At 40.8% G+C, this 11,073-nt stretch overlaps 2 protein-coding genes across 2 annotated transcripts; both read left to right on the top strand.

Moving 5' to 3' along the window:
- Positions 1-427: 427 nt before the first annotated feature.
- On the top strand, positions 428-1,015 carry LOC132526505 (RNA polymerase II subunit A C-terminal domain phosphatase SSU72 like protein 3-like). The gene has a single exon (XM_060160856.1). It carries the CDS (start codon positions 431-433, stop codon positions 1,013-1,015), a length of 585 nt encoding a protein of 194 aa, XP_060016839.1. The 5' UTR covers positions 428-430.
- Positions 1,016-4,294: 3,279 nt separating this feature from the next.
- LOC132526504 (olfactory receptor 52B4-like) lies at positions 4,295-9,446 on the top strand. Its single transcript, XM_060160855.1, is given in 3 exon segments — positions 4,295-4,307; positions 8,474-8,854; positions 8,857-9,446. Coding segments are annotated over 3 exon segments (984 nt in total).
- Positions 9,447-11,073: the final 1,627 nt, after the last annotated feature.

Below are 11,073 nucleotides of genomic sequence, written 5' to 3'. Positions count from 1 at the left end.
CAAGTCACTGGAGGGGCTGGTGACAAGTTTTGGAGGAGTCTAGGTAATTTGCCTAATATCAATCGTAGGCCCATCCACAGGTGCACCAACAGGCCTAAGTGGAGATTTCAAGACACACCCACGGGGTAAGCATACCCTTGTGGAGATTTAGACATTCAGGTGATTTAACGACCGGATGGTTCTGATGACTGGATTGGGTTCTCTGGTCAGAGCCCACTATCCAAACCCAATCACTCAAGAGCTAAGCCAATCATCAATCAAGAATTCTCCTCCCACTGTGGGGAGGTGACTCCATATAAACCCGGTTTCCGTTGTTTGACACTAACACAGGTTGGGAGAGCTGGACCCAGCCGGTCAACCTCCTGGCTTCAGAGTTCCCTCAGCCCCTGAAGTCCACTCGTCTGGCTGGGAGTCCCAAGGAGCCGCCATAATGCCCTCCTCTCCACTCAGAGTGGCTGTGGTCTGTATGCGTAACATAAACAGGAGCATGGAAGCCCACAGCATCCTCAGGAAGAAAAGTTTCAGTGTCAGGTTTTTTGGAATGGGATCCCTCATGAGGTTCCCAAGACTGGCGTCCAAGGAACCAGTGGCTTATGACTTTTCAACTTCATGTAATATGATGCAGAAAGACCTTTCCTGTAAAGACCAAAAATACTACAAAGGGAATGGAGTCTTACACATCTTGAAAAGAAGTGACAGAATCAAGCCTCACCCAGAAAGATTTCAAGAGTGCAGAGATCCCTTCGATGTCATCTTCACCTGTGCGGAGAGAGTCTATAACAGGGTTGTGGCAGCTATGTGTGCCAGAGATCAGGAGACCTGGCAGCCTGTGCACGTGATCAATGTGGACATAGAGGACACCCTGGAATTAGCCACCCTTGGATCTCTGATCATCTGTGAGCTCTGCCAAGGTCTCCAGCAGGTGGAAGACATGGAAGGCAGTCTGGCTGAGTTGCTCCAGGCAGAGAAGGAGAAAACAGGGGGGAACTTTCTTCACACAGTCTGCTTCTGCTGAAGATCTTGGCTGATTTCAGCTCCTTTGCAGATAAGAACTTGTGCCTGGACTTTTGGGCTAGTGGTATCTTCTGTGAGAAGTGTCCTCAAAGCCCTGTCCACTAAGGCTGTCTCTATAATTTTTTTCAAGTACCCTTTTTTTCAACCCAGGGAAGGAAGTGGAGGAGAATATATTTCATGGGAAATGGAACATGGACCGCTAGTCGGCATCCAAAGCCTTCCAATTTGAGGGACAATGGTGTGGGTACTTGACTCAGAAGAAAGAATTCATGCCTCTCTCTCGCTTTGTCACAGCCCACCCTTCCCCCTCCCCATATCCTCAAGTCCGTTCTCTAGTAGGTCTGTGTCTTTATTCCTGTCTTACCCCTAGGTTCTTCATGACATTTTTTTTTCTTAAATTCCATATATATGTGTTAGGATACGGTATTCGTCTTTCTCTTTCTGACTTACTTCACTCTGTATGACAGACTCTAGGTCTATCCACCTCATTACAAATAGCTCAATTTCGTTTCTTTTTATGGCGGAGTAATATTCCATTGTATATATGTGCCACATCTTTTTTTTTTTAAACATCTTTATTGGGGTATAATTGCTTTACAATTGTGTGTTAATTTCTGCTTTATAACAAAGTGAATCAGTTATACATATACATATGTTCCCATATCTCTTCCCTCTTGCTTCTCCCTCCATCCCACCCTCCCCATCCCACCCCTCCAGGTGGTCACAAAGCACCAAGCTGATCTCCCTGTGCTATGCGGCTGCTTCCCACTAGCTATCTACCTTACGTTTGGTAGTGTATATATGTCCATGCCTCTCTCTCGCTTTGTCACAGTTTACACTTCCCCCTCCCCATATCCTCAAGTCTATTCTCCAGTAGGTCTGTGTCTTTATTCCTGTCTTACCCCTAGGTCCTTCATGACATTTTTTTCCTTAAATTCCATATATATGTGTTAGCATACGGTATTTGTCTTTCTCTTTCTGACTTACCTCACTCTGTATGACAGACTCTAGGTCTATCGACCTCATTACAAATAGCTCAATTTCGTTTCTTTTTATGGCTGAGTAATATTCCATTGTATATATGTGCCACATCTTCTTTATCTATTCATCCGATGATGGACGCTTAGGTTGTTTCCATCTCCGGGCTATTGTAAATAGAGCTGCAATGAACATTTTGGTACATGACTCTTTTTGAATTATGGTTTTCTCAGGGTATATGCCCAGGGTATATGCTGGGTCATATGGTAGTTCTATTTGTAGTTTTTTAAGGAACCTCCATACTGTTCTCCATAGTGGCTGTACCAATTCACATTCCCACCAGCAGTGCAAGAGTGTTCCCTTTTCTCCACACCCTCTCCAGCATTTATTGTTTCTAGATTTTTTGATGATGGCCATTCTGACTGGTGTGAGATGATGTCTCATTGTAGTTTTGATTTGCATTTCTCTAATGAGAGGCATGGACATATATACACGACCAAACGTAAGGTAGATAGCTAATGCCAACTGTATTAGAAACTCAGGGTAGATAATGGGTGGCATTTATTACTAAAATCCTGGTATGATCTGTTTAATTAAATAGCTCATTAAATGAAATAAAACCTCTAATTTAAAGATAAGGTGTCTTTTCATTTGTGGTAGGGGATGCATATTACAAACGGATCCCCTTGGCTTCTTATTGTTCAAGCCATTTGAATTCCATGGAGAAAAGCATTCTTTCCTAAGGAGAATTTTCTTTATGTTTAAAACATTCATCGTTTTGAGTTTTGTGCTCCTCTGAAAGTGGATCCTTACTATTGGGAAGTAAAACACTCTTGGTTCTAATCAGCAGTGGCACCAAGTCCTGTGTGACATGCAGGAGAAAATAAAGGAGAGGTAGTTGGTTTGGTTGAATTAGGTTACTTGCTATGTCACAAAGTAGATGTCGACTTTCTTTACAGAGTGTAGGCACATTGGAGCAAGGTTGGACCTGTTGGGACTAGTTTGTACAGTAATTCCTGAGGATAAGTGTGGACCCAGTTTTAGGGTGGTGGCTCTGGAGAGGTGGAGTAGATATGGGACCAGAAAGATATTGGAGTTGAAATTACAGGACTTGCTGAAGAGCAGAGAGAGGGAGGAATTTAGAAGCACTCTCAATTTTCTGGTTTTCACCATAGGTGACCAGGTGCACGTACATTCATGTGGCAGTGCTGGTGGTAGGGCGGTGAGGGTTTCTTTCCTGGTAGATTCAGTACCCTTTATGATCTGTCTCTCCTCTGATGGTTGGTAGAGGGTCAGGATAGGTGCCAGTAGGGGATAATCCATTGAGGCTATCATTCCATGTGATGGGAACACCAAATTGAAGTAGATTTTTAGGTAGTTTTGGGTGTTCTGAAGATAGAAATGTTTTGTCCAGTTGATATTATTTTTGCTGGAAAATCCATTTTGAGGAAAATTTAATATGTTGCTAATTGAGTTCCTATCTGTTTGGGCAAGTCAATGAAAATATGACAAATCTGTAAAATGTTGCAGGTGCTAAAATGTAGTGATTACAGTGATGAATTACAAAACATAAAGTGTATATAAAATAGATAACTAATAAGGACCTACTGTATAGCACAAGGAACTCTTTTCAACTCTGTAATGAGCTATATGGGAAAAGAATCTGAAAAAGAGTGGATATATATATGTATAACTGATAAACTTTGCTGTACAGTAGAAACTAATACAACATTGTAAATCAACTATATAGTCCAATAAAAATTAAAAATAATATAATACATTTACTTAAAAAAACAAAATATAAAGTGTATGTGAATAAGTGAAAAGGAATGGGACTGGATTAAATAGATGGTGGAACATTGTTTGTCTAAGAGCCCTTATAGGCCATAAACATATAAAAGAGATTGGAAAGTTAGAACTTTAATGTTGGTGAATTTACTGTTTCAATTTTGATCTAGTGGTAGAGTTCTTGATGGAACTGTAGAAGTTGGTGTCTCTTATAGAGTTAGAAAAATGCAGTTGAGGGACTTCCCAGGTAGCCCAGTGGTTGGGACTTCACCTTCCAAGGTAGGGGGTGGGGGTTCGATCCCTGGTCAGGGAGCTAAGATCCCACGTGCCTTGCAGGAAAAAAGCCAAAAAATAAAACAGAAGCAAGATTGTAACCAATTCAGTAAAGACTTTTTAAAAAATGGTCCACATCACAAAAATCTTTAAAAAAAAAGATGCAGTTGAGGAAGACGTCAAAACCCTGAACATTGTGGGCATTGAGTGGGTAAACTTTTGGTTGCTGGAGTTGCTAAGAATGAGAGCAGAAGGTGAGTTAAAGGTCACCTGGGAGGCTGCCTGGGCCCATGTTTCCTCCCGAACCCGTGCAGCACCGGGGGCTTCCTTGTGCGGAGAGTCGGAGACAGATTAGAAGGGGTGATTGGAACCCAGAGATCATTTACGTGGAGCTGTAGATGTTACCCACAGTGTTTAGCCAGGATTGCGAACTACTGGCTGTATTCGGGTCTTACTCGTGGTGAGTGCAGTCCCAGGATGCCGAATCCTGATCTTCATCATTGGACAGTCCTTTTACCAGTATCTTAGGATGCTCTTCATTGTGGCAAGTTCTTTCCAGCTTCAGATCCACCAAAATTGAGTCAGAATTTGGACCAGAAAGCTGCTAAATTCTCTGTGGTCCTCTGGGTGCTACATTAAAAAAAATCATTGGGTGGGGAGGATGGGGCTAGATCAGGTGTTAGTTAAATATGGTGGGAGAACAGTTGCCATGTGGTCTGAACACCACTGATGTTGGTAGTTTTGCTAAATGGAGGGGAAGTTATGCTTGTAAATTGTAATTGTAGCTAACAGTAATATCGTTCTGTCTAACCATGAGGAATGAGAAATAAAGATTCAGATGTGCTGCTGGAAATACAGCAGTTTCTTGAGTAGACAGACATGGTTCCAGTTAAGACACAGAGGCAAATGGAATATTTAGAAGGTTGTTGAAGATGAAATGGCAGCATTTAGATGCAAATTGCTGTAAGATATGAATATACGTATAACTAGAAAGGTTAGGTATGCCAAGGATGGCTTTGTGACTGTGACTGGGCACATGGACACAGCTGCAGGTGTGTCTGATCAAGTTTTATTACTTAACCTGGGTGATGTTTGCCTTATAAGAATTTGTTAAGCCATTCATTTGTTTTGTTTTGTTTTCTGTATTTGTGTGTTTACAATAACAATTTTAAAAAGTCCAAAAATGACAGAAATACTTTATAATCCAAGAAGCAATAACCTCACAATATAAGTGTGTCAGTAGCTTCATTTGTAATTATTTTATTTCAGTTCCCTCACTTCCCAAGTCCAATCTACCCTGGTGTTGCTTCTTGATTATATATTCACCTTCTGACTGTTGTTCCTACATTCACTTCGCTGTAAATCCACTGGGCAGAGGATATAATACTTCCACCTCACTCCATTGGCCAAAGCATGTCATGAGGCCATCACAGATGCAAGAGAGTGGATAATAGACTGTAGCTCATGATGGAGGAGTTGTCTTGTGTGGACAGCAGAGGGAAGAATTATTGCCATCCATTTGTTCAGATAGTCCCACTCGACAAACTGTCAGATTGACAAATGTTCAATGACTTGACAATATAGTCTACAGGCAAGTCTGTGAGGAAAAAGTTACTTTCATACATTGCTGTTAGTAATGAAAGATAGTGTAGCCTCTCAAAGGGAATCTATCCACATAGGACAAAACTACAAATGCATTTACCTCTTGACCAAGGTAACCCTACTTGTGGAAATAGACAATCAGATCTTTCAATAGAATTATCCAACTGGAGAAGAGACAGAAAATACAGAAAAATCAATAGACTTTCAAGTACTGGTGCAACAATGTCAAAAGGTCTAACATATGTGTTGTTGTTGGGATGTCGAAATGAAATGAGAGAAGGGGACAGAAAAATGTTTTGTAGAAATAATTGCTGAGTATATCCAAATGTGGTAAAAACAATAAATTTACAGAGTCGAAAATCTCTGAGAACTTCAAGGACTTTAAAAACAAAGAAAGCTATGTGTAGGCCTCTGCAGATCAAACTGAAAATTAAGATAAAGTGAACAATCTTGAATGCAGTTAAAGGAGTTAGTTAGGCAAATGAAATAGAGACATGTCTAAGGCATCGAGACTCACACGTCTCCTACTAACTGCTAAGCTTGTACAATTCTATACCCTTAGACAACAGAGGTAAACATCAGTATTCATGACTCTGGAATTTGAAACTCATGTGAATTTCATTAATTGTTTTCATGAAGAATAAAACTTTAAAAACCATGAGTCCATATTAATTGTAGGTATTTATATTCCTGTTGTATTACAATAGGCCTGAAGCAAGCCTGGTTTACATGGTAGATGATTTATGTGTCAGATTATCTGGAGATGAAAAAGAGAGAAAAGGAGCAGAAGTGAGGAAGATGTGAAGTGGTCTTAGAGACCCAGCCCATTTAGGAAGAAGGTGAGGCTCTTGGAGACAGTTCTGTTCCTGGAGCCCTGGTGTAAGTGCTTTCCCTCAAGGGCTCTCGTGACAGAGGATAAACAGCCCAAATCCTGCAACAAGGTAAATTTCCTCTCCAATTGAACGGCTGTTCCTGAAGACTCAGTCTAAGGCTGATAAATGAATTATACACCTGCAGATGGAGTTGGTTCAAGGACGAAGGTAAGTGCTGGAAAGGTGTTATGTCCCAGACAGGCCAGAGGGTACAGGACGCTTGGAGGCTGTTAATATGTGTGGAATGATAGTGACCAGAGACACAAATCTGGTTGGTTCTAGCAGAAGTGGAGGGTGAGGTCTGGGGAGGGAGGTGAGAATACATGGTCTATCTGATGTTCCTGAAAGTTAGTAATAAGGAGTCATCATCCAAAAAAATAACTGGTGCCCAATAAGTGGACCGGGCATTAAAAGATGGAGATACTGACTTAGACTGCAGATATGTCTTGGCAAATATGAGAGGAGCCCTGAGAATGTCTGGGATCTGTGCTGGGGTTCCTAAAGCAGGGTGTGGAAAGAGGAGACCTCCAGGCCCTCTTAGGCAGATGTGAGAAGAAAACATGAGACAGGAGACATTTGAAAGGGGATTTCTAGGATGAACATGTATTACACCAAAGTCGCTCTATCAGGAGACCAAACAGGCAAATACCCCTGAGTTCCCTGGCTTCCATTTTTCAGTGAAAACACCCCCAAAAAACAAACAGCACTTCCCTTTTACTCTTTTTCTCCAAACACACACCCATCCTCAGCTTCTGTCATCTCCTCCCTTCTCAAGCCCCTCTCTGTGTTGAATTGTGTCTTTCTGGCTTTTTCCTTCTCACAGAGTAGCCCTATACTCTCCAGAGACAGTTCACTGTATCAAGGCCAGTGACTAGGCTCTCTTGACCAGTAACTGTAATTGTAGAACAGTTTCTTCCATCACTGGGAGGATGGTTATAGGAGCTGATTTTCCTCCGCTCAAAGAAGAAACAGAGGCACCAAGAGAGGTAACCTGGGATGGAAGATAAACTATTAATGAGCCTAAGACATAACTTATACTGAGATAGATATTCTGAGATACCCATCAACAGAAAGAATCAACATTTATCTCCAATATTCTAAAACCACCTGCTTAAAGTTTGCTTCACTCTCAAACTTAAGCCCCTAGGATCCTGGAAGTTTCCCATTTTTTTCTGCATCTGGATTAATGAATGAATGAATGTACACTAAGAACCAAATGACAATATTTCTGCCTGCAGAAAAATCTTCCAATGTCATCCCCATCCCCTTCCAGTACTAATGCCTTATTTTCCAATTTCAGTCATTTCTAAACGTAGTTCCTAAGATGTGAGCATGAGCAGTGTGTCACCTCAGGCACTCAGGCCCTGTCAGTGTTATTCCTTAACCTTTGTCTACTGAATCCCTTCACAAGTGTGCAAATTGTATGTGGTGAATTCAGAGAGATTTTAAATCTCATTTCCGTCAGTTAGGCTAAATCTGCCTGTATGACCCCACATGCTGCTTTCTTCAGTATTCCCTGTGCATAGCCGCCTGGATCTCAATGAACACTGTTCATAAATGGTATACTTCAATTTGAATACCTACGTTTTCCATATTACTTTGTTCTCTTTTCATTCTCTTTATGATAAACCATCCACCACAAGGTGAAGTTCAAGTTTATATTCAAGAAACCTCTTGTTACAGCCTTCACAGGTACATATAATGATTTCCTTTGAATATTCATAAGCCTCTGTTGGTAGGAGAAATAAATACAATGATATGTTTTGTTTGATCATCTGGAGATATGCATATCTTTTAATTAGACTGTCACTCATTGAAGCAGAGAACATACCCTATTGACCTTTTATGTTTCTTATTATTTGCATGTTCAAAGAAGATGGAGAGTGTGAGATATGCCAAAAGAATATTCCAGGAAAATCTGGATTTTTCATCTCTGTGAGTATGAGGTGATGTCTCTGGTGGTCTCCATGGGTATGTTTCCTTAAACCACACTGGTGTCAGTCACACAGTCTTCCACTTGCTGGGCATCCCTGGCCTAGAGGACCAGCACATGTGGATTTCCATCCCTTTCTTCTTTTCGTACGTCATTGCCCTATCTGGGAACAGCCTTCTCATATTCATTATTGTGACAAAACACAGCCTCCATGAACCCATGTACCTCTTCCTCTGCATGCTGGCTGGGGCAGACTTTGTCCTCTCCACATGCGTAGTACTTCAGGCCTTGGCCATCTTCTGGTTCTGTGCTGGGGACATCTCCTTGAATCGCTGCATCACACAGTTCTTCATTACACACAGCACTTTCATGTCTGAGTCAGGGACCTTGCTGGTGTGGCCTTTGACTGCTACATTGCCATATGCTTCTACCCACTGAGGTACACCACTATTCTTACACACACACTGATCGGGCAAATTGGTGTTACCATCTTTCTGAGAAGTTATTGTATGATTTTCCCCATGATATTTCTTCTGAAAAGACTGACTTTCTGCCAAAGTAATATAATTCCAGACACCTGTTGTGAACACATTGGCTTGGCCAAATATGCTTGTAATGACATATGAGTAAACATCTGGTATGGACTCTCTGTTATAATGTTAACAGTGGTCTTAGATGTCCTATTAATTTTCGTTTCCTACACACTTATTCTCCATGCTGTCTTCCACGTGCCTTCCCAAGATGCTTGTCACAAGGCTCTCAACACGTGTGGCTCTCATGTCTGCATCATCATCCTCTTTTATGGGCCTGCGATCATCACAACGATTACTCAGCAGTTTGGAAGCCAGGTTCCACCTCATATCCACATCTTGTTGGATAATGTGTGCATTCTGGCTCCACCTATGCTGAATCCCATCACTTATGGGATCAAGATCGAGCAAATTCGAGAGCAGGTAGCTCACATATTTTTTCCAATGCAGAAATAACTTTGGAGGAGGAACAGCGTTTACAACATCTCTAGCTATCCATGATGTGAACTATGGAACTGGTGGATATAAATGCTAGTGGTAAACTAACACACTAGGTAATAGTTTAGTGAATTGTTTCTGTAGAATGTTCACCAGGTAGGTACTGAACTTCCAGTTTCTACTATCAAAGCAGTACAGTGAACAATGTCGTGTTTGACTGAGTAAGCTCCATCCTGCACAGAGTATGTGGCTAGAAATAGGACTTCCCAAAGTCTTACATCTTACATATCACTAACCTGATCTTTGGTAATAGAAGAAATGAGAACAATGCTCTGGTTTCACATTTTTTTCAATTATTCGTCACTGAGTTTCTCATCCTTTGAGACATCTTGTGACATCCCTGAACTATCACATATAAACCTGCATTCCTTTATGTCTTTCTATATAGCTAAGCGACTTTCTTAGAATCAGTGATTCTTAGGGTTTCAGGTATTTTTATTATACTATAATTTATATCCTATCACATATATGTCAGAGCACAGGAATGTAAATGAATTGCTTGAATCACATTTTCAAAACCCTTTGGGAGACTGAGGCTGATCCCTTGTGTAACGGGAAAATGCTAACGTGGTATTTGATGGGTGCTATGTACCAGGAGAATGTTGAAGAATGGGAAGTCCCTCAATCTTCACATCAGACCATGATCTTCAGTGATCTCATCAGCTGGGCAGTCAAGGACTGTTTTTTGGCCTCCTTTAATGCAGTACTTCCTAGATCAATTTCCAAGGAATCTGCTCTTCCACTGACCCGCCAGCTCATTAACTCTTTACCTTTCCTAATTCATGCCATACTCCAAATATATCCATGCTTTGTCTTGGGATAACATCTCTTGACTTGTAGAAAATATTTTCTCCCAGGTTTATTGAGATATAGTTGCCATACAACATTGTGTAATTTAAGGTGTATATCTTGTTGTTCCTACACACTTAGTTTTTCACAGCATGATTGCCACAGTAGCATTAGTTAACACCTCCATCATCGAACAAAACTATCATTTCCTTTTTTTGTGGTGAGAACATCTAAGATGTACAGTGTTATCGACTTTCAAGTATATGACACAGTGTTGTTCACTCTAATCACCATGCTGTTATTATCCTGAGAACTTAGTCCTCTTCTAACTGGTAGTTTGTACCCTTTGACCAACATCTCCTCCTTTCCCCCACCCCCAGACTCTGGCAACCACCTTTCTATTACCAATCTCTCTGAGCTCAACTTCTTTAGATTTCACATACAAGTGATATCACACAGTATTTATTTTTTCTCTGTCTAACCTATTTCACTTGACATAATGCCATCAAGTTCCATCTATGTTATCACAAATGGCAGGATTTATTTATTTTTTAATCTGGAATAATATTTCATGATACATATGCTGTATTTTCTTTATCTATCCATGCATCCATGTACACTTAGGTTGTTGCCATGCCTTAGCTATGGTAAATAATGCTGCAATAATAAACCTGGGGGTGCAGATGGTTTTTGAGTCAGTATTTTCATTTCCTTCAGATAAATACACAGAAGTGCAATTTGAGGATCACATGGTAGCTATATTTTTAATTTTTTGAGGAACCTCCATACTCTTTTC

This window comes from Lagenorhynchus albirostris, chromosome 9 (genome assembly GCF_949774975.1).
Source record: "Lagenorhynchus albirostris chromosome 9, mLagAlb1.1, whole genome shotgun sequence".
Taxonomy (NCBI): domain Eukaryota; kingdom Metazoa; phylum Chordata; class Mammalia; order Artiodactyla; family Delphinidae; genus Lagenorhynchus; species Lagenorhynchus albirostris.
This window is presented reverse-complemented; position numbering and strand designations above follow the sequence as displayed.